The sequence below is a fragment of the Haliotis rubra genome, unplaced genomic scaffold (genome assembly GCF_003918875.1).
Source record: "Haliotis rubra isolate DU_JTF1 unplaced genomic scaffold, ASM391887v1 Scf229, whole genome shotgun sequence".
NCBI classification, from domain to species: domain Eukaryota; kingdom Metazoa; phylum Mollusca; class Gastropoda; order Lepetellida; family Haliotidae; genus Haliotis; species Haliotis rubra.
This window is the reverse complement of record NW_025766325.1, coordinates 218,708-243,467: the sequence shown is the minus strand read 5'-3', so window position 1 is coordinate 243,467 and position 24,760 is coordinate 218,708. Positions and strand designations below refer to the sequence as shown.

The window sequence follows — 24,760 nt, the reverse complement described above, 5'->3', positions numbered from 1 at the left end:
ACCAGTCAGGGTATCAACAAGTACCAGGCAGGGTATCAACAAGTACCAGACAGGGTAACAACAAGTACCAGTCAGGGTATCAACAAGTACCATGCAGGGTAACAACAAGTACCATGCAGGGTATCAACAAGTACCAGGCAGGGTATCAACAAGTACCAGGCAGGGTATCAACAAGTACCAGACAGGATATCAACAAGTACCAGTCAGGGTAACAACAAGTACCAGTCAGGGTAACAACAAGTACCAGACAGGGTAACAACAAGTACCAGACAGGGTATCAACAAGTACCAGGCAGGGAAACAACAAGTACCAGTCAGGGTATTAACAAGTAACAGGCTGGGTATCAACAAGTACCCAACAGGGTAACAACAAGTACCATTCAGGGTATCAACAAGTACCAGACAGGGTATCAACAAGTACCAGACAGGGGTATCAACAAGTACCAGTCAGGGTAACAACAAGTACCAGTCAGGGTAACAACAAGTACCAGTCAGGGTATCAACAAGTACCAGGCTGGGTATCAACAAATTACCAGACAGGGTATCAACAAGTACCAGACAGGGTAACAACAAGGTGCCAGACAGGGTAACAACAAGGTACCAGACAGGGTAACAACAAGGTACCAGACAGGGTAACAACAAGGTACCAGAAATGATAACAAGTACCAGTCAGGGGTATCAACAAGTACCAGACAGGGTATCAACAAGTACCAGTCAGGGTACCAACAAGTACCAGACAGGGGGTATCAACAAGTACCAGACAGGATATCAACAAGTACCAGTCAGGGTAACAACAAGTACCAGTCAGGGGTACAACAACAAGTACCAGACAGGTATCAACAAGTACCAGGCAGGGAAACAACAAGTACCAGTCAGGGTATTAACAAGTACCAGGCTGGGTATCAACAAGTACCATGCAGGGGTAACAACAAGTACCAGTCAGGGTATCAACAAGTACCAATCATGGTAACAACAAGTACCAGTCAGGGTATCAACAAGTACCAGACAGGGTAACAACAAGTACCAGGCAGGGTATCAACAAGTACCAGACAGGGTATCAACAAGTACCAGTCAGGGTATCAACAAGTACCAGACAGGGTATCAACAAGTACCAGACAGGATATCAACAAGTACCAGTCAGGGTAACAACAAGTACCAGTCAGGGTAACAACAAGTACCAGACAGAGTATCAACAAGTACCAAGAAGGGTATCAACAAGTACCAGACAGGGTATCAACAAGTACCAGTCAGGGTATCAACAAGTACCAGGCAGGGTATCAACAAGTACCAGTCAGGGTATCAACAAGTACCAGTCAGGGTAACAACAAGTACCAGTCAGGGTATCAACAAGTACCAGACAGGGTAACAACAAGTACCAGTCAGGGTATCAACAAGTACCAGGCTGGGTATCAACAAGTACCAGACAGGGTATCAACAAGTACCAGACAGGGTAACAACAAGGTGCCAGACAGGGTAACAACAAGGTACCAGACAGGGTAACAACAAGGTACCAGAAATGATAACAAGTACCAGTCAGGGTATCAACAAGTACCAGGCAGGGTATCAACAAGTACCAGTCAGGGTATCAACAAGTACCAGGCAGGGTATCAACCATTACCAGACAGGGTATCAACAAGTACCAGACAGGGTATCAACAAGGTGCCAGACAGGGTAACAACAAGGTACCAGACAGGGTAACAACAAGGTACCAGAAATGATAACAAGTACCAGTCAGGGTATCAACAAGTACCAGGCAGGGTATCAACAAGTACCAGTCAGGGTATCAACAAGTACCAGACAGGGTATCAACAAGTACCAGACAGGGTAACAACAAGTACCAGTCAGGGTAACAACAAGTACCAGACAGGGTATCAACAAGTACCAGGCAGGGAAACAACAAGTACCAGTCATGGTATTAACAAGTACCAGGCTGGGTATCAACAAGTACCAGACAGGATATCAACAAGTACCAGTCAGGGGTAAGCAAGTACCAGTCAGGGTAACAACAAGTACCAGACAGGGTAACAACAATCTGCGAGGCAGGGTAACAACAAGTACCAGGCAGGGAAACAACAAGTACCAGACAGGGTATCAACAAGTACCAGGCAGGGAAACAACAAGTACCAGTCATGGTATTAACAAGTACCAGGCTGGGTATCAACAAGTACCAGACAGGATATCAACAAGTACCAGTCAGGGTAACAACACGTACCAGTCAGGGTAACAACAAGTACCAGACAGGGTATCAACAAGTACCAGACAGGGTAACCACAAGTACCAGGCAGGGTATCAACAAGTACCATCTTTTAACATAGGACTAATGACCTTACACGATAAAAAAACCTCATTGTGTACTTGCCGGGCTTTCAACCATGAGGGCCATGCAATTTTTCATTAATTTAGTCAGAAGGGTGCTCAAAGTACCTGATTTAGACTACCAGTTGACAAACTACAAGCTGATAGACTTTCATATTTGTGGCAGCTCCAGTGGCTGAGTGGGTTAGATCACTGACTATAACTGTAAGGCAGTAATTCAACATGGTTACTAAGAAACATCGCTACAAGCAACAGGTTCCCAGCAGAATGATTAACACTGCTCTGAGCATACATGTGTGTGGAATTTAAAGCTACATAAGTAACCTTATTATTATGTTTTACAGATTAAAAATAGTATGCAGCAAAGAGGGTTAGGATGATCCTGGCACAGTCAGACTGGTAAGGCTCATCATCAGCTCAGGGCCCTTGCCCCAGGAAGCGCGCTGCCTGGTACAACCCACCAAGAACTTTTCAGAGAATATGAAGGGTCCCCAACACTGCAGCCTTCTGCATTACCCAGAGTGTCATAAAGGCTGTACTCCTGGTGGAGAACCGGGCAATCTCCTGATCTGCACCTAGAGATCAGGAGGTACCAAACCAAAGGCACCAAGAACAATGGGGAGCCTCACGGCAATGTACTTGGAATGCAAGCGAGACATATTTAGCATGCTTTTCCCAAATCTTGCCAATCACGTTGCTGTCAAAAGGGACAGAAAATTCAATGATATAAATAAATTCATTGGCTTTATCAAAAGGACAAGATCAGGTTTGTTAGCTGGAATTCTCCTGAGGCTGTGTAAGGGCCTATTCCAAAGAAGTTTAAAGTTGGACAGGTTCGAGTCGGTCATGGACCTCGGATTCAAAGCCATAGACATGGTGAAGGCGGTAGTAAAAGCAACGAGCCATGCCATCATGTCGATATGCTGTTTTGCCAAGGAAGGGCATCCACTGACGAGGTGTTGGGCATCCACTGACGAGGTGTTGGACAGTCTCTGTAAATTCATTACACATTTGTCATTTCATTTTAACATTTAGGCAATTGCGAGTGAGAAGTGACTGGTCCTGGGCAGCAAAAGAAAGCCCTGTGTTTCACTTTTAAGACCATCTGACTTCATCCAGGCGAAGGAGTTGGTTGGATTACTATTCTGTACACTGCGATGCAATGTCTTCTCAGAAAGCTTCTCCAGAAATGACTGACTCTGGGCAGACTTGGTGAATGACTTCACCTGGTTTACTACCATTGCTGTACCATCCAGCAGTACATCACCATCAACAAAATCAACCTCAAATTTCAGATTCTGTCCAACAACCTTGGCATGCTTAAAATAGCCGTGGAATTCCTTGTTTTCATCATGAGTCTTGACATGCATCACCAGCGGATCATCGAGAAGTAATCATATGCAAAAAGTGCTCAATACCAATTCTATCATGAAGAGCCTCCACATTAATCAAATCCGACCTCCAGAATTGATTGGCATATATGAATGACTGAGAGAGTAAGGAGGTGGTGAGCTCTGTTATTGGGCATGATCCTTCTGGTCAGAAAGTCAAAACTCTTGGATATCGTTTATGTCCAATCAACTATTTTAAAGGAATAGGAAAGGACTTTAACAGCAAAAGTATTGGTGGCTTTGACCCGTGTTTCCAGCATTTAGCTCTGAGCTCCAGATTTTCTTTAAAGTTGTCTCGGCACAAAGTTGTCTTGAATCTGGACATTCTGGAGCTTGTCTTGAACTTGCATTCCAAGATAGGTGTAGGCCTGATCTTCCACAAGATGCTCATTAAATCTTCCCCTATTGTTATTATTATTATTATCATCATTCTCATCATCATACTGTCAGTGCAATACCAAATTGCTTACAATATTTTATGCATGGAAATAATTTGTGAACAAGAAGACAAAGTCATCAATATTCCCCCTTAATGACAAAATACTCTTCATGAATATGTCTACGAGTTATGATTATGTCAAACATTTTGGTGTGTATATAGAAAAGTGGAAGGAGAGTATTGAAAGGTTTTAAAAGTATGTGCCAAGTTTGGTGAAGAAATAGTGAACGGTTTTAGAGTTCTGCTACTTAAAAGGGCACAACCAATAATTTCAGTCTAAGTCAAACATGTTGCCATGGAAACGCCAAAAATATTTCATTCAGAATTCCAAAACTACCAAAAGGCACCAGTACACCACCAGATCTATCTATGTGCCAAGTCTGGTGAAGAAACATTGAACGGTTTTAGAGTTCTGCTCGGAAAAGGGCACTACCACCAATTTCAGTCTAACTCAGATTTGTTGCCATGGAAACTCCAAAATATTTAATTCAGAACACCAAAACTACCAAAAGGCACCAGTACACCACCAGATGTATGTATGTGCCAAGTTTGGTGAAGAAATATTGAACAGTTTTAAAGTTCTGCCCTGGAAAAGACAAATGTGCGGAGGCACGCACGCATGCACGGATGGAGTCCAAAATATGCGTTAGCGGGGGTAAATAGGCCAAAAATGGGAGAAACTAGAGTAAGTTGAAATAAATACAAAACTACTCAAGGAGTAATTTTTCGGTCAAAACCTAGGAGTTGGCCTCCATGCAACAAAGTCAGCAAGTCTGATCTCTGGAACCTGTAAGTGTCCTTTTACAAGAAAGATGGGTTCCTTGATATCTTTTCTTATCTTGCTCTCAGTGTGTATGAAAATAACCAAGTATGATGAGCCATCTTACCACTTAGCTTTTCCTGTTACATCACAGAAGGAAATGTTTCCCCACTGGGAGAAGTACTCGCACAGGTCCTCCTCAGACACATCAAGAGGTATGTCAGTCACAAACAACTTGTGCGTCTCTAAGGACTACAACAGAGAAAAATTGTCCATTGATGGTTTACAATTGCTGTCAGTGAGTTAAAATGTATTATCACATCTGTATTGCCTCAGCCGTATAGTGACGAACAGATTTTGTTATTTTTTCAGATTAAAACTATCAGGGCTTGTTCACTCACTGTTCAATGCCACACTCAGCAGTATTCCAGCTACACAAAAGCAGTTTGTAAATTAGTGAGTCTGGACCAAACAATCTAGTGACTGATATCATGAACACTGACCTCAACAATTAGGAAACAATGACATGCTAGTCACATATTCTGACCATCCATTCAAGTTGTCACCTCTTATTACAACACACTGTGTTAACTTTTTCTAGGTTGTATAATACATTCCAACTTTCACTTCCCCTAAGATCTTTGTTTTGTGCTACAGACAGATCAGGTTTTAATGAGACTGGACAGTGTTTCAGTCATAACATAGCATCTAAGCTAGACACTGGCAGAAAGCTGAAGTTGTCAGTGAAATGACCACTTTGCTGAAACATGATCATGGCTGTGGTACTGACAAAGCAAACCTGACACCAATCAGATATTCCAAACACCTGACCCGCAGGCCCTTTCACTGTTTAGGAGGTAAATCTTAATGTTGAGGATAGTATTAGTCTTCCATGTACAAGAACGAATAAATACAATCTTTGTTTCAGAAAAAAATAGACTGACTGACTGACTGAGTTAGGTTTTACGCCGCTTTTAGCAATATTCCAGCAACATCACGACGGGGGACACCTGAAATGGGCTTCACATATTGTACCCATGTGGGGATTAGAAAAAAAAAGAAAAAAAAGAAATACATACCTTTTTAACATCTACATTTGTTTTTGGATCTGAAACACAGAAATTTATTGTCAAGTAGTATTTGAACACACAAGGACTGCACATTTCAAAGAAACCATGCCCCCCATATTATTTCGCTCATGAAATCGTTTTCAATTACATTTCCTGAAACTAAATTACATTTGCTTCAATTAAATTGCAAAACTGAGTGAACTGAGAAATATGCAACCGTTTATTAGTTCCGCTCTTGAAACAGAAAATGGATGGGGTTGAGTTGAGGTGAAATTGGGTTTAACGTCATGCTTGAGAATATTTCGCTCATATGACGACGTGGATGTGTGTGGATGTGTGGCTGTTTGTACTAGCCCAGACTGGTTTTATAGTGCTAGCCCACTGAGATACCATGCCGCAGTGAAGCATGAATATCCCACTCAGACACATTATACTGACTCCGAGCCGACCAGTCCTTGTTGTACCCATTAATGCCGAGCGCCAGGCAGGGACCAACAAGTACCATATTTTAACGTCTTTTGGCATGATGCGGCCGGGGATCGAATCCGCGACCTTCCGCTCTCTGTGCGGACGCTCTAACCACTACACCACGGAGAAAGGTATGGTAGTATATAGTGAGGTGTATGGAAATAAGCATCCATCTGTCCATGCATCCATTCCTTTTTGAACAAAGAAGATAAAAATAGTTTCTTTTGTTAAAGCATTGCTCTTTCATTCCATATATGTGAGTAATAAGTATTGTTTCAATAAACTCACACCAACCTGTAGAGGTTGATGATTCTTTGAAGAGAGTCCTCCTTGGGGTACATATCAGCATTTTTATATCCATTAATTCCTATGACTGTTGATAATTTGAATAAAATATTTACAAAACAAAAAGACTTGTTTATTACCTTGTTCGACCAACCCTGCAGAGCCTCACCTGGTTTACGGCTACTAATCACTTTCTATGCTGATCATGAGGTGGGTGGCCCTAACCCAGGAACAACTTTCTTCAAAGATTCAACAACCTCTACAGGTTGATGTGATTCTTTCTCAGCCCTTCTTAGTCTGCAGTGGAGCCAGACTCCCTCCCCGGCATGGAAGGATGCAAAACGGCAAGAACCGAGGGATGTGAGCAAGAAGTGGATGGTTGTTCCAGCAAGGGTTTGGAATCCTTGAAGGTGCAAACAACCTCTGCGGCCTCTTGGGCCACTCTCAGGACTCCAGGAAAGAGGGTAGAACCCATAATGTAGGGCAACAAAAGTAGTGCCTGTTGTGTGACTACTGAGTACCAAGATACTGACAACCAAAGACGACTTGGCCCATAACCACACTCATCATCTGGCTGGCTATCCCCAGCCAAATGAGAGTGGACAGCCATCAGCTGCCGCACCAGAGTCGGTGACATCCGTGTGTGGGATGCCTTGCTGGGAGCAAAAGCTTGCCTCGGCAGGCGGAACACCTCATGAACAGTAACCTCAAGCAAAACGACAGCGTTCCTATCGTGCACTTGCCTCAGAGATAAACTGAATGACAATGCCCCAATCATTGGATTCCTCCTCCTCACCGGCCTCATTAACCGAGCTCTCTTTGTGAAAAGTGGTCTCCCCCAGTCCGCTATGGAGGAGTTCACTGAAAGGTTCAAAGGGTTGAGAAAAGACCAAGACACTTGGATCGATATCTCCACGGTTCAAGCTTGAACCCTGGTCCCGAGACATATGGGCAATAGCCTGATAAATCAGGATTCCCCTGGCACTCGGGTAGACCTTGGAGCATCGTTTAGCCCCAGCTCACTCAACGGCTCCATGTGAATCTTGTGGGGGTAGGTTGGTCTGGCAAGTGGTGCAGTGTTAATAAGACTGCAAAAAGTCAACGAAACCTGGTATTTTGTGCATACTTGTATGTAATGCATGTATGTATAACATAACACAAACATAACGTAAATCAGAATAAATCATATAATTGTAATGCGAAGCAAAACATAAAAGCAACCACAGCAACATGACTGAACATGTAAACATGTAGAAGAATGTAGTGTGCCGCTCGCAGCATCAGCCATCTTGACAAACATATAGTTTGAAGTGGAGAATTTGGCAAAGAGAATATAAAACGCAATGCAACAAAAAAATAGTGGAAACGATTGAGTGAAACAAGCCCCAAACCCAAAAAAATTACCAGCCCAGAATGAATTTAACCAGACCAGACACCAAGGTATGGTGAATTTACTACTCAGCTGTATGAAACATCTACAATTTTTACCAGACAATCGGTCTGGCTAGCTGTAAATTTAGACCTTCCATCAGAAACCTAGCCCGTCTCGGATGGTCGGATGGGCCTTATTTCATACACTGGTGATATTCAACTGGCTGTATATCACTAGGCGAACGTAGAGAAGAAAATCACATGTCACGTGACATTGTAAATATGAAAAAAAGCACAAGCTAGAAGCCATGACGTGTCACAAATAATATGCAACAAGAAGACATGGTCATCAATATTTCCTGCCACAGTATTCGGTTCCTATTTGGTTCCTGTTTCTTAACTTCACCACAACATTCATGTCCTGAAAACCACCTCATTTGGTTTCACTATCTAAAACGGTTTCTGAGAAAATCTGTCCCCGTTTGGGGTACCATGCACTAGGTCAAGAAATGCATGACAAGGGCCATAACTCTGTAAAACAAATTGTAACATGGTTTTCATTTTCAAATTCCAACAAGGCATTTATGTCCTGAAAATACATATCAAATTTGGTTTCCCTATCTATAACGGTTTCTAAGAAAATCTGTCCCCATTGCTGATTTCATGCACTATGGGAGGAAACGCATGACAAGGGCCATAACTCTGTAAAACAAATTGTAACATGGTTTTCATTTTCAAATTCCAACAAGGCATTTATGTCCTGAAAATACATATCAAATTTGGTTTCCCTATCTATAACGGTTTCTAAGAAAATCTGTCCCCATTGATGATTTCATGCACTATGGGCGGAAACGCATGACAAGGGCCATAACTCTGTAAAACAAATTGTAACATGGTTTTCATTTTCAAATTCCAGCAAGGCATTTATGTCCTGAAAATACATATCAAATTTGGTTTCCCTATCTATAATGGATTCTGAGAAAATCTGTCCCCATTGGATATATCGGCACAAATTCAAAACACACATGATGATGGCCATAACTCTGTAACAAATTGCAACGAGTTTTGTAAATTGTAACAGGTTTTTCTGTTTTGAAACTCTGTCAAGGCATTCATGTCCTGAAAACACATACCAAATTTGGTTTCCCTACCTATAATGGTTTTTGAGGAAAAAAATCATCTCAGTCAGACAGATGGAGTGACGTAGCTCAAACCAATATTCCCCTCCCACTTCCTGGTGGGGATAATAAATGTAATGCGAATAAAAATATAAAAATAATACACACGACTACAATCCCAAATCGAAAGCAACCTTTCAATCTACAAAACATTGCAATAGAAGAATAGGGAATGTTGGCCCGCCATCTTAGAAACACGTGGTTTGGAGTGGACAGGGGACACAAAAGTTACAACATTAATGAATGGAATGTTTTCGAAATGCATTCAATATATCACCCATGAGATTAAAAACCTTACATTCAGTATTTGTTCTTTCTCACTCATCCTGATACGAATTCACTTTAAAAGTTACAAGGAACAGCACACACATCTTCACTTGGTGAATGACAGCATGGAAGGTAATTAGTGAGGTTAAAGTGACCTTCTCTTGGCTATAGATCAAGTGAGGCTCTGTAGGGGAGGTTGAACAAGGCAAAAACAAGTTTTTGGCTTTGTAAATAATTTAATCAAAATATTGTTACGACTGTCGTAGGAATTTTTAATGGACATAAAGATGATAATAAGTACCCAAAGGAGGACCTCTTCTGAAAAAGAATTGAAATATTCACATTCATTCCATTTTTAGTTTTACGCCCTGGGCTTAATTTGGGATATAATGTCACTCAATTCAAAAATGAAAAACACATAATTAATAGAAAGCAGGAATATGAAGACCACAACCCACAGGCAATAATACACCAGGCAAGCTAGATAAGGTCTCATGTACTCCATATTTCTTCCATAGACTTTTTAGACAACTTACCATCTTCCCGGTCACGCTGGAATAAGAAACAAAGTTGGAATCAGAATTTTCAGCTTTGACAAAAAGAAAACCAGTAATGCCTTCGTAATACATGTTGTCTAATGTCACTGCCACATTTTGGCAGCCTGTCCTGGAAGTAACTGACTCTGTACCAGACTCACATCCTGGGGAACAAGCCATGTTGTACAAATCAACCAACACCCTGAGTCTGACCATGTGATGTAAATCACCTCTTACAAGCATAGGTTACAAGGTACCTACTTTATAACAGAACAGTTGTCATAAAGAAAATTGTGCTTAATATTCCCAAGAATACTAAATCTAATTTTCAAGTCCACACCAGGAAAATGGTTGAAATAATCCACCCTAGAGTGTAAAACCAATTCTCCTCATGAAGAAAAGGATTGAGAAGATTTGCTGTCAATTATAGAGGGCTATTTCGACAACTGCATTCAGCACTGGGGCCCTATTCTACACAACCCACAGGAAGACAAGCATGGAGGACTGGGGACCTGCTGTGCACCACAACCTACAGGGAGACAAGCATGGAGGACTGGGGACCTGTTGTACACCAAAACCCACGGGGAGACAAGCATGGAGGACTGAGGACCTGTTGTACACCACAACCCACAGGGAAACAAGCAAGGAGGCCTGGGGACTGATGTACACCACAAGCTACAGGGAGACTAAGGATTGGGGACCTGTTGTACAGCACAACCCACAGGGAGACAAGCATGGAGGACTGGGGACCTGCTGTACACCACAACCCACAGGGAGACTAAGGACTGGGGACCTGTTGTACACCACAACCCACAGGGAGACAAGCATGGAGGACTGGGGACCTGTTGTACACCACAACCCACAGGGAGACAAGCATGGAGGACTGGGGACCTGTTGTACACCACAACCTACAGGGAGACAAGCATGGAGGACTGGGGACCTGTTATACACCACACCCTACAGGGACACAAGCATGGAGGACTGGGGACATGTTGTACACCACAACCACCAGGGAGACAAGCAAGGAGGACTGGGGACCTGTTATACACCACAACCCACAGGGAGATAAGCATGGAGGACTGGGGACCTGTTCTACACCACACCCCACAGGGAGATAAGCATGGAGGACTGGAGACCTGCTGTACACCACAACCCACAGGGAGACAAGCATGGAGGACCGGGGACCTGTTGTACACCACAACCCACAGGGAGACTGAGGACTGGGGACCTGTTGTACACCACAACCTACAGGGAGACAAGCATGGAGGACTGGGGACCTGTTATACACCACAACCCACAGGGAGATAAGCATGGAGGACTGGAGACCTGCTGTACACCACAACCCACAGGGAGACAAGCATGGAGGACTGGGGACCTGTTGTACACCACAACACACAGGGAGATAAGCAAGGAGGACTGGGGACCTGCTGTACACCACAACCCACAGGGAGACAAGCATGGAGGACTGGGGACCTGTTGTACACCACAACCCACAGGGAGACAAGCATGGAGGACGGGGACCTGTTGTACACCACAACCCACAGGGAGACTGAGGACTTGGGACCTGTTGTACACCACAACCTACAGGGAGACAAGCATGGAGGACTGGGGACCTGTTATACACCACAACCCACAGGGAGATAAGCATGGAGGACTGGGGACCTGTTATACACCACAACCCACAGGGAGATAAGCATGGAGGACTGGGGACCTGTTGTACACCACAACACACAGGGAGATAAGCATGGAGGACTGGAGACCTGTTGTACACCACAAGCTTCAGGGAGACAAGCATGGAGGACTGGGGACCTGGTGTACACAACAACCTACAGGGAGACAAGCATGGAGGACTGGGGACCTGTTGTACACCACAACACACAGGGAGATAAGCATGGAGGACTGGAGACCTGTTGTACACCACAAGCTTCAGGGAGACAAGCATGGAGGACTGGGGACCTGTTGTACACCACAACCCACAGGGAAACAAGCATGGAGGACAGGGGACCTGTTGTACACCACAACCTACTGGGACACAAGCATGGAGGACTGGGGATCTGTTGTACACCACAACCCACAGGGAGACAAGCATGGAGGACTGGGGACCTGTTGTACACCACAACCTACAGGGAGACAAGCATGGAGGACTGGGGACCTGTTGTACACCACAACCTACAGGGAGACAAGCATGGAGGACTGGGGACCTGTTCTACACCACACCCTACAGGGACACAAGCATGGAGGACTGGGGACATGTTGTACACCACAACCACCAGGGAGACAAGCAAGGAGGACTGGGGACCAATTATACACCACAACCCACAGGGAGATAAGCATGGAGGACTGGGGACCTGTTGTACACCACACCCCACAGGGAGATAAGCATGGAGGACTGGAGACCTGCTGTACACCACAACCCACAGGGAGACAAGCATGGAGGACGGGGACCTGTTGTACACCACAACCCACAGGGAGACTGAGGACTTGGGACCTGTTGTACACCACAACCTACAGGGAGACAAGCATGGAGGACTGGGGACCTGTTATACACCACAACCCACAGGGAGATAAGCATGGAGGACTGGGGACCTGTTATACACCACAACCCACAGGGAGATAAGCATGGAGGACTGGGGACCTGTTGTACACCACAACACACAGGGAGATAAGCATGGAGGACTGGAGACCTGTTGTACACCACAAGCTTCAGGGAGACAAGCATGGAGGACTGGGGACCTGGTGTACACAACAACCTACAGGGAGACAAGCATGGAGGACTGGGGACCTGTTGTACACCACAACACACAGGGAGATAAGCATGGAGGACTGGAGACCTGTTGTACACCACAAGCTTCAGGGAGACAAGCATGGAGGACTGGGGACCTGTTGTACACCACAACCCACAGGGAAACAAGCATGGAGGACAGGGGACCTGTTGTACACCACAACCTACTGGGACACAAGCATGGAGGACTGGGGACCTGTTGTACACCACAACCCACAGGGAGACTGAGGACTGGGGATCTGTTGTACACCACAACCCACAGGGAGACAAGCATGGAGGACTGGGGACCTGTTGTACACCTCAACCCACAGGGAGACTGAGGACTGGGGATCTGTTGTACACCACAACACACAGGGAGATAAGCATGGAGGACTGGAGACCTGTTGTACACCACAAGCTTCAGGGAGACAAGCATGGAGGACTGGGGACCTGTTGTACACCACAACCCACAGGGAAACAAGCATGGAGGACAGGGGACCTGTTGTACACCACAACCTACTGGGACACAAGCATGGAGGACTGGGGACCTGTTGTACACCACAACCTACAGGGAGACTGAGGACTGGGGACCTGTTGTACACCAAAACCCACAGGGAGACAAGCATGGAGGACTGAGGACCTGTTGTACACCACAACCCACAGGGAAACAAGCAAGGAGGACTGGGGACTGATGTACACCACAAGCTACAGGGAGACTAAGGATTGGGGACCTGTTGTACAGCACAACCCACAGGGAGACAAGCATGGAGGACTGGGGACCTGCTGTACACCACAACCCACAGGGAGACTAAGGACTGGGGACCTGTTGTACACCACAACCCACAGGGAGACAAGCATGGAGGACTGGGGACCTGTTGTACACCACAACCCACAGGGAGACAAGCATGGAGGACTGGGGACCTGTTGTACACAACAACCTACAGGGAGACAAGCATGGAGGACTGGGGACCTGTTATACACCACACCCTACAGGGACACAAGCACGGAGGACTGGGGACATGTTGTACACCACAACCCACAAGGGAGACAAGCAAGGAGGACTGGGGACCAATTATACACCACAACCCACAGGGACACAAGCATGGAGGACTGGGGACCTGTTGTACACAACAACCCACAGGGAGACAAGCATGGAGGACTGGGGACCTGTTGTACACCACAACCCACAGGGACACAAGCATGGAGGACTGGGGACCTGTTGTACACCTCAACCCACAGGGAGACTGAGGACTGGGGATCTGTTGTACACCACAACCCACAGGGAGACAAGCATGGAGGACTGGGGACCTGTTGTACACCTCAACCCACAGGGAGACTGAGGACTGGGGATCTGTTGTACACCACAACCCACAGGGAAACAAGCATGGAGGACAGGGGACCTGTTGTACACCACAACACACAGGGAGATAAGCATGGAGGACTGGGGACCTGTTGTACACCACAACCTACAGGGAGACTAAGGACTTGGGACCTGTTGTACACCACAACCCACAGGCAGACTGAGGACTGGGGACCTGTTGTACACCACAACCCACAGGAAGACATCGGAGGTGTACAGGGTACCTGAGCTGCATATCCCCCAGGTAAGCAAGCTAGAAGTACCTAATCTTGGACCTAATCTAAGGGAGACAAATCATGACATCTACTTGATAGCATATACACATAAACAAGTATGTTTGAACTCACCGAGATAATAATCTGCTTCTTATGGATGAAGTGTGGTTGAGCAGCGAGAGCAGCCACAGCATCCTCTTCGTTGACAAACTGCACAATGCCTGTTCCTGTACACCTGAATTACAATGGTAGGTGTAGGTTTATCACAACTTCTGTTAGCAGTCTGGAGGCCGCTAAAATCTCGAATCTGCACACACAGAGAAAACCCTGATGCTACAGACAGTGTTGACTTTGGTCCCATTTTAACTCAAAAGCAGATATGTTTTTCTGCCACATGCCATCAAATACGCCCAAATACAGAATTGGAAACTGTATCATTTTAATATCTTCCTAAATTCTAGAATTTTGTTATATCTGTATACTCATCCTGCATTACTCTTTAATGCATTTACTGCTTTCCTTTGACAAGATGAACCTATGAGAAACGCTGAAGAGATGTTGTTCCAGCTGCCATTGCCATTGCGCTGCGCCCATGTGACCCGGAAAGTGCTGACGTCATGTATCTTCACATTACTGCTTCATCGTAACATGTGAAGAAACATCGTGGGGAGGTGTTACTTCAATGGGCGGGTGATTTTAAGACTGGATAATGCAAGATAAGTACACAAATATAAAAAAAATCTAGATTTTACTAGATTTTTTTTACCTTATCCTGCATTACTATTAATGCATTTGTATCCGATGGTTTCTAGGAGTGCATACATTCAGATGTGATACTCTTGAAAAGAAACCTTGTTCACTGCCGTAGGCATTCTGTCAGCTGCCCTGGTCGATGATCGGAATTCCTTAGGCCATTCCTGACAGGATAAACAAGAGTTTGAGGGATGTAGGGCATCCAGGCAGTATGGCAGCAATAGAGAAAGCATATGCTAAAATCTTGAACTGTCCTACCGAGCGAATGCTAACAGCATGTAACCTGCTCGTCTGGGGTGACATACACCAAAAGAGTTGCAAGGCTCGCTCTGGACTAGTGGCGCTTAGGATTGGTGACCTGTTGTGCGACCACCAGAGGACCAAAACTTCGTGTGCCCTCGACATCTAGCATCATGTCTCTGAGGTAGTGACTGGCAAAGACTATATCTGACTTCCAAAAGCATCCTTCCGTGATCTGATGAAGCAACTACTGTTGAGGACCATCCTGGGGGCTACCGCTCTGATCTCATGAGGGTTGTTTGCCCTAGGAGGGTCCCAGCTGGAGGATTTTTATGCTTGTAATATGGTGGCTCATAACCATAACGCCAAGGTGTTGCAGCTAACTTCTGTCTGGGATATCATGGAGACTGGAGTGAAGAGCTGTTTCCTTGAACAACAATGAGCCCTTGACCGGCGGATGAAGCACCGAAGCGTGCAGACCGGGTGTAAATGGAGTTCTGCCTTGTCTTCAGATCCCATAATCAAACAGAGGGGTGGAACAGTGAAAGACCTGTCAGGCTGTCTTGAGAGTTGATTCTTTGCTATGAAGTCCCAGCACTTTCCCAGGTGGATGGCTCCATGTGGGGTATGTTAAGGATAAGACCCTCACCCTCGGGTGTTCTAGTAAAGAGAGGCCTTTGCCCGAGGGAAAACCTAACACACGAGGGTCTTCCTGTAGGCAAAGGCCTCTCTTTACTAGAACACCCGAGGGTGAGGGTCTTATCCATTTTATATACTGAAACCAATCACTGATGATGCCTTCGGTGAGGTTTTTGTTTCAAAATTGTCTGTCACCCGACCCTGTTCAAACCTGTCTGAAATCTATACCCCTCCTTTGAAATGAACATGACAGGATGCATGGGCATGTGTGGTCCGTGCATGAATGATGCATCCATGCATATTTAGGATAATAGGGTAAACGAGTTGTTCAAATTCTTCAGTCCCAGTAGCAAAGAGGTACAGTGTAGGATTTACGATTAGAATACAGGTATTTTGTGGTTCGATCCCAGCATTTGATACAAAAACTTTTCAGTTAAGAATTAAATTCTACAGACATTTTTCAGTGGGGCTTCTAAACTTACAACTGTAGAAAGTATCGAGTTAGTGGAAAAGTTAACTAAACAGCTGAAATGAGGCAGGGCCTTGCAACAACCAGATAACACCCCAGTAGGAGGGTATTAAAAAGTCTGTAAGCCCCTCCTGGGGGGGGTGTTATCTAGGCATATAAGGCCCTGCAATCTCTTGCCAGGATGTTCCTTCAGGAAATGCTGGACGATGAATTTGATCAACTAGATGAAAAAAACTGAATGTCTGTCACAGAAGGGAGTGAGTGTGAGTCGTTTCCTGGTTGCGCAGACACCAGACCACCATGGTGTTGTCTGTCAATACCATGAGTGCAGCATGCTGAAGGTGTGACCGCCAGTGAGATACGGCCAAAATAACTGAGTGAGTGAGTGAGTTTAGTTTTACGCCACACTCAGCAATATTCTAGCTATATGACGGTGGTCTGTAAATAATCAAGTCTGGACCAGACAATCCAGTGATCAACAGCATGAGCACTGTTCTACACAATTGGGATGCACTGACATGTCTACCATGTCATCAAGCCAGACCACGGGATCCTGTTAGTTGATAGCTCGATCAAGGAGACGCCTTCTAAAACATTCAACTCTATCGTCCACAATCGAAAGTACATCTTGAGGTGAGACGGTAGAGTGATGGATACCCACTGATCCTGCGGCTTGATGACTAGGGCTAGGAATAGTTGGATTGGGCGCAGTTGGAGATGACCTCTGGTTGTCAGATCCTGCGCTGATATGAGTAGGCCAAGAAGTAATTGCCACTGGGGAAAAGTACAGGGTTGGTGGAGCATGCTGCAGGATCTTGAGCCATCTGTCTCTCGGGACGGATAAGAGGTCGAGGTGTGTCTGAAATAATCCTCCTGGAGCATGCAGGAGGGAGTGAGCTCTGACTTCTGGTCGTTGACAATCCATCCCAGCTGATGTAGCGGGCATCTGACGAAATCCCTGTGTACGACAAGGGTTGATGGATCCTCTTTTTGCATTTTGTCTACTATTCTAGGCTGGGATGGCAGTGGGATGATGGATGGCAGATGGACTATCCTCTGTGGCTCCCTCCCCAGGTCCAGGGATCGACAAGAGGGGACACTGTTTGGTCAAACCCCCTGGATCCCATGATCAAGAACTTAATCATGGCGTTTGAGGAGGTTTTGCTAGGCTATCCCTAACTCCCGTCAATTAAGGTGCAACGTTTTAGGAAGATTTTCCTATCCCTGCTCTTGAGACATCACCAAACACACTTGATGAGGATTTACACCGTATGTCAGATAGGTGTCAACTACTCAACACATATTCTGTTTCTTTAAAGAACATTTGATAGGCCGACACCATCCAACAGGAGTGGATAGGTTTCATCACACTTATCCGAAGATCAACATTTTGGGTGATGTCAACAATTTGATAGGGGCATTCCAATTAATATAATCCCTTTCTGGCCTGTGCAGCGTGTGTTGATTTTAGGAAAACATCACTGACTGTATACACACGGAAGTACTCTACTGAGCTCTGCTCAAGATTTGCGGCAACCTTAAATATGTGATTGGATTTACATTAGTCAGAACTTTCAGTTGCAGTCTATATTTGAGATTTAGGCAAATTGCAAAACTATCATGACGCAAAAACGTCTGTTGGTTGGTACTCGCAAAAATACTGTGACACAAAAATTTCGTGATTTACAGTATTTCAGCTAGTGAAATTGGAAAATGGCCAGTAACTTTAAAGGCAAGGAAGTTATCTATTACTATTTCACTCATTTTAATGCAGATTTCAGAGTGATGTTTTATGCACGGTCTGTTCCTAAGTTGTACTCACTTTCCTTCATCGTTATTGAACACATCAAACTTCATCAAGTCCCCAAACTTGACGAAGTACTGGAACAGGTCAGATGCTGTCATATTCGGGCATCAGGTTGAAGACAAACAATGTCCTTGGCCTATCAGCAGCATCAATCTACAGCAAATATATGGATATAAGATGGATGAATAGATGAATGGGTGGAAGGATTGTAAGTTTGTTTGTTGTTTAACGCCACATTCAGCAATATTCCAGCAGTCTAAAAATACGGAAGTCTGAACCAGACAATCCAGTGATTAACACAATGAGCATCGGCGCAATTGGGATACAATGACACCTTACTACCCAATCCTGTTAGTTGCCTCTTTAGCATGGGTTGCTAAAGTCCAATTCTAACTTGGATCTTCATGGGTTTATACTGGTATGTGGGCAAATGAGGTATGTAACACATATGAAACAATTGTTGAGGAAATAGTTGGAATCCAAATAGTATGAAAATGCTTATTCACAGCGTGCTTCCTTTCTGGTCACTTTTAGCAATAATCATTTAATACATCGGCAGGTTCAACCACTCAGAAACAACCCCATCCCAATAAACATGAGAACTCACCATGCCATACCTCCAGTCTGCAGCCTGACCTTGACCCCTGACAGGTGCACCTCTGCAACACACATCAAGATTGAAGACGACATTGCGCGTTAAAATAGGGGTGACTATTGAGGGGGAAACAACGATTAAAAATAGTATTGAGATCAACTATTGCAATATTTTTTTCCCCCTTGAATCGTCTCATATGTAGCATGAATGTACAGTTTATATGAAATAAAAACAAGTTGAAGTTGTTTCAGTCTCTTAATAACTGACAAGAAACTTGAAACCCAGATCAAGTAAACAGTTATAACATAATGATATTCACAAAATTAAACACTGAGTTGCATGCCGTGTTTGCCGCTATGTTTGTTTAACTCTAAATCAAAGTGAACGAATTGGTACTTTCTGTATTTTGCGCTGCACATTTATCAATGGAAGTAAACTATTAAACTATCGATAGTTACACATACTATAGATGCATCGATAGTTTTTCGTTTCGACCATCGATTAATTGCTATCGGGGACTCAACAATTGCAATCCGTCGATAGTTCAATGCATCGTTACAGCACTACGTAACAACAATGTTACATGTTATAGTGGCTTGACATAACAGTAATATCTATCACATATATCCATATTACAGTGTAAATACAACAATAACTCCCACAAGAAACAAGTGTTTGCCACTAACATGGCAATGCCCCCCCATCGCTAAATAAGGATGAAACATAACACATTTACTAGGTTTTATCTTTTGGTCACATAGAAGTGTAGTGATATAGTTTTTAGTCATGGTCACTTCCCAGAATCTTCTATTTAACAGATTCTAGTACTTTATTTGTGTAATCAAAACTTCCGGCCTGATTTCAAACCAGCAACCGTTCACTTACAAACTAGGTGGTTTTATCCACAAGGCAGCAAAGGATCTCCATGAAGTATGTGATTGCTCCTCACAAGACGGGTTGTGTCTGCAGTGCACATGCAGGACCAGAATTATGTGTGCAAGGCAAGACATCGGCAGCCTGTAGCATCCCAGTTAATTTCAACAGTAAACACCAAATATGGTAAATTTACTAAATATTAGAATTATATCTAAAGTATATCTTCGGTCAGTTCATAAGTAGGATCACGTTCAACTCATTACCTTCCTGTCCCGGGTATCCAGGTTAGTCGTCCCAGCCCTAGTGTGTATGATGAACAAGATATGCTATGAACAAGATGAATATATACAGTCAGCACCTGTCCTCCATTGTCACACAAGTAAGAGATTATGATTACTGATGGTATTTTAATCACTGCTTGTGTCACTATTCTCATGCACAATCGTTCCGCTATGACTATCAGTGTGCAAAAGTTTGAAAAGTGGTCAAAGTGTCATGGTGACCCTGCAGATCAAGGTCAAGGTTGAAGACTTTGGGTACAACAAATCGTTAACTGGAGACCTGGAAGATAAACCGATGTCACCAAAATCAACTGGTGTCTGTGCAACCCACCAATGTAGGCTGTCACCAAATTTGAAGACTTTGGGTACAACAGTGCATAAGATATCACGTTAGGCCAGACCAATTTTATTTCTTGTTTTACGGATTTTGGTCTTTAGAAAACCTAAAGGCAGGAGGAAAAAAAAAAAAAATACAATCACCAGTCAAAGTTATATTCCTTTTAAATACTCAAAGTATTTTACTTTTGGCAATTTATGAAGTGTATATGGGGCAAAAACAATCTAAAATATATTTTCTTGTAAGTTTACATTCACTCACCCTCAATTACCTCCCTTGGTTTCCCTTAAAACCGCCGCATTGACCTCGCCATGTTTTGGTCCTCACTCTCTCCGATATATGCCCCACACAGGTCTACAGGGAAACCCGTGTGGTGAGAAAGGACGGTTGGGAGGGCTTCATCTCATGAGTCAGGATAAGTATAAAATATTAATTTTATCATAAAAATTACATATTTTTCCTTATCCTGACTCATGATATTTACTTACTGAATCCGACGGAAGGTGGTGGGTCAGCCACCCACGGGATTCCCTGCATGATTGTATTCACGTCAGCGTTAAGCTTGATTTACCCCTGGGAATTTTCTTCTTCTGCGGTTAACTTCAATATCTTCTTGATGCTAATTGGGGACCACCTTGTTATACATACATTATTAGAAGTAAACCTAGGTTTTGTGGATTTTCAGGTTGTTGTCTGCTACCTGGGCAATGGGCTTCATCGGTTGGGATAGTAATCGATTTGTAGTCATCATCATCTGCCAGGCCGTGATGTGAGATGTCTACATTGACTGCTGACGATGTAGTAAAAGACCGGGTCTGCACTGTTTGCCGTCATCTTGCCTACTGCAATGCTGCTCTCAATAGCTGTCTGCTTCTTCTCCCGGTCTAATCTCATCTCCATCGCCTGGATCACCCTATGGGTGATGGTATCAACAAAGTCTTCAGCATTGAGGACTTCTGCGTTGGTAATCAGATGCTGCTCTGGGACTACTGCAACTGGCTTCGTCTGTCCCGCCGTTAAGCGGGTGGTAAGCGTTTGCAAGCGCTAGCGGGTTCCCGCCTGACTTCTGCTGTTTCTGGCTCTGCAACGCCTCTTCGGTAGACTGCTTACTGGAAGGTGTACCACCTTTGATGATCTCACAGCATCACTGCCACGGGTAGACTGTGGCGATGACATCGGCGATGTCATACTTCTGATCTCGCGCTGACAGTATCTCAGTACTGGAAGCTCTCTGCGACGCTGCAAGGAAGACCTCAGGCTGCAACACTGGAGGACCTAAAGGGCTGGAACCATCTGCTTCAGCACCAGGCACACCAACATCTGTTGACTTAACGCTGCATGGGAGTATGTAGCGACGACCTCGAAGATCTACCAGAATGGGGACGATCTAGATGAATGCCTGGATGATGAGGTCTGCTTCCTGAAGAGGCGCCCTGTGTTTCTTATGTTGTGATGCCGTCTCTGCTGGAGGGGACTTCCTTTACTTACAGTGTGTGGAGATACCTTCTCCCGTACAGGTAACGTCGCAGACTTCGACTGGGATGACATCATATATCAGCACAGCTCAAACGTAGTCACAGCAACTCACAACCCTCACGACTGCATCACCTTCACGCAGGCTGGTTGACTCTGCCAACAGGTTGTGCAATTATAGATTCAAATTTCCCAATCACATGTGAAAAATTTTACAAGTCAAAATTTCACAATTCAAATAATATCTGAAGTCATAAATTCAATATATATACATATAATTATACACAATAATCAACATCAAGACATATTCAAACCATAAACCAGCCAAGAAGAACACCCAGGGTGTAATTCAAGCGTTGAGACGTGATGGATCACTTTTTAAACATACATTTGTAAACAGACAGTCATCTGAAAACAGAGTAAAATGTGAATTAATTTGACATGAATTGTACAAATTTTGTTAATAATATGATAAATAACATATTAATAACCACATTCAAGTCAGAATTTGTGCTATATATACAAAATATTTGAAATTAAAAGCCGCCGAAAAGGACCCTGAAGTGACTGCCCAACCGTCCCCACGGTGATAGAGGAGAGAGTGAGGACCAAAGCATAGCTAGGTCACATGCCGGTTTTGGCGGGAAACCAAGGGAGGTAATTGAGGGTGAGTGATTGTAACGTTCGCTTCAAGGGAATTGAAAGGATTCAAGTTTCCACTTGACCGTTCGGAAGAGAGGATGAGAAAGCAAATAATGATGAGTCAGGATAAGGAAAAATAATAACAATAATAATAATAGTCCATTTGTAAAGCGCATTTCTCCACACATAATGCATGCTCGAAGCGCCCAATGTTCAAAGTACACAGCACAGAATTGAAATAAGTTCATTTCATACACTTCACCATGTAAGGTAGGCTTTTTGAAACAGATTTGATCTGAATGCTGAGTATGATGGTGCAGTTCTAAGAGTGTGGGGAAGGCTATTCCATTCCGTGGCTGCATAGAACACAAAGGATCTTTGGCCAAACCTGATGGTTCTGACTCTAGGTACACACAAGACGTTCTGTGAAGCAGATCTGAGAGATCTCGCTGGTGTGTACAGCTGGAGTAGTTCTGTGAAGCAGATCTGAGAGATCTTGCTGGTGTGTACAGCTGGAGTAGTTCTGTGAAGCAGATCTGAGAGGTCTTGCTGGTGTGTACAGCTGGTGTAGTTCTGTGAAGCAGATCTGAGAGATCTTGCTGGTGTGTACAGCTGGAGTAGTTCTGTGAAGCAGATCTGAGAGATCTTGCTGGTGTGTACAGCTGGAGTAGTTCTGTGAAGCTGACTGAGAGGTCTTGCTGGTGTGTACAGCTGGTGTAGTTCACAGATAATCAGGAGCAGCACCAGTTACACACTTATAGGTGATGCATAGAACTTTAAAAGCAATTCTCTGGCCGGACAGGTAGCCAGTGCAAGTTCTGAAGCACAGGTGTGATATGGCTGGACTTTGGACATAGAGTAACTACTCTTGCACAATTATTCTGGATCCATTGAAGTTTTTGAAACTAGCACTTGCGGAGCCCGGCAAGTAAACTGTTACAATAGTCTAATCTAGACATTACAAGAGACAAAAACAAGGATAAAGCGTTGATTCAATGGTCAGATAATTTCTTATTGCTCCTATATTTCTCAGTTGAAGGGAACAGACTCACCACGAGATGATTGACTTGTTCCTCAAGATCCAGCTCGGGGAAGCGACAGCGGATCAAGTAAAACAAGAAATAAAATTGGTCTGGCCTTAACTAGAGTTTGAAAAGTGGTCAGTGTCATGGTGACTTTGAAAATAAAATCAAAGTCACCTAAATCGACAGGTATCTGCATAACCCCAAATTTAAGACATTGGGTACAAGACTACAACATTTCATGAGATATCATGCACCTATGAATCGGCACCTATGTATGGACGCACGCTGCTGAATACATAGTCCCCCATTCTGTGTTGTCACAGGGACAAAAGCACTGACAGACAACACCTACCTTGTTTCAAAACGTGACCTCTTGGCATTGGGATCTCCAGTTATATCTTCCCATGAATATGGTGCTGGTCGTTTATAAGTCTCACGACCACCTGGCATAACTCGGGACATTGGCGCTGAGTCTGCCATGCTCATCTCGTTGTACCATCCATCAGGTGGGTTTTCAGGCGCCCGTGCCCTTCTTTCATCATAACCACCTGGCATGACTTGGGACATTGGCATAATGCATTGAAGAGGGACCGGTCTCACTCTGGCCATACTGTTCATCAGTGTTTCCAGGTGCCCATGCCCGTGCCCTTCCTTCATCATAACCTCCTGGCCACTGACCTTGGGGATAGCCTTGATAGCCTGACATGACAGTGCACTGTCATATATCCTTGGGTGTCTGAAAAGGTCAGATGATTCAACATTTACATTAGATTGTTGTGAGAGTATCAGTATACCTAGTTGTAGGAAACGTTGCTTTACATAAAGTTATTAACACAATTGATAACAAAACAGCTGACACATAAACTTAAAAAATATACGTCTCCATGTAAAATGGGCAATCAAAGGCTTGACATTACGTTGGCAATGGTGATCTTATCAATGATGCTCCCATTAAAAACAAATTTTAGATGTTTTGGTATAATATTCATTCATTCATTCATTCTGAAATCCAATAATACCAGGATACAGTAAAGGCCATCTCAGTGCTAACAATGTTAAAAGGCTATTTATCAGCCTCAAAGAACTGTTTCGAGTTTGATCTTGCATGCAATCAATTCAGTCTTCAATGACAACAAACAAGACCATATAGGAAGGCGTTTCCTATTCTCGCGGTACTTACGGATGCTCGGCTGAAATAATAACATAA

General features: G+C 44.2%; 1 protein-coding gene across 1 annotated transcript in view; it reads right to left on the bottom strand.

Moving 5' to 3' along the window:
- Nucleotides 1-24,025, bottom strand: part of LOC124277864 (polyadenylate-binding protein 8-like) — a 73,584-nt gene extending 49,559 nt beyond the window's left edge. Inside the window, exons 1-7 of the mRNA XM_046713580.1 lie at nucleotides 23,906-24,025; nucleotides 18,932-18,983; nucleotides 18,340-18,477; nucleotides 14,549-14,651; nucleotides 10,081-10,096; nucleotides 5,985-6,013; nucleotides 5,033-5,157 (exon numbers count right to left, since the gene is read on the bottom strand). Coding sequence (XP_046569536.1) covers nucleotides 5,033-5,157; nucleotides 5,985-6,013; nucleotides 10,081-10,096; nucleotides 14,549-14,651; nucleotides 18,340-18,422 — 356 coding nt within the window. The 5' untranslated portion in view covers nucleotides 18,423-18,477; nucleotides 18,932-18,983; nucleotides 23,906-24,025. The remainder of the gene's footprint in view (nucleotides 1-5,032; nucleotides 5,158-5,984; nucleotides 6,014-10,080; nucleotides 10,097-14,548; nucleotides 14,652-18,339; nucleotides 18,478-18,931; nucleotides 18,984-23,905) is intronic.
- Between the last annotated feature and the right edge of the window lie 735 nt (nucleotides 24,026-24,760).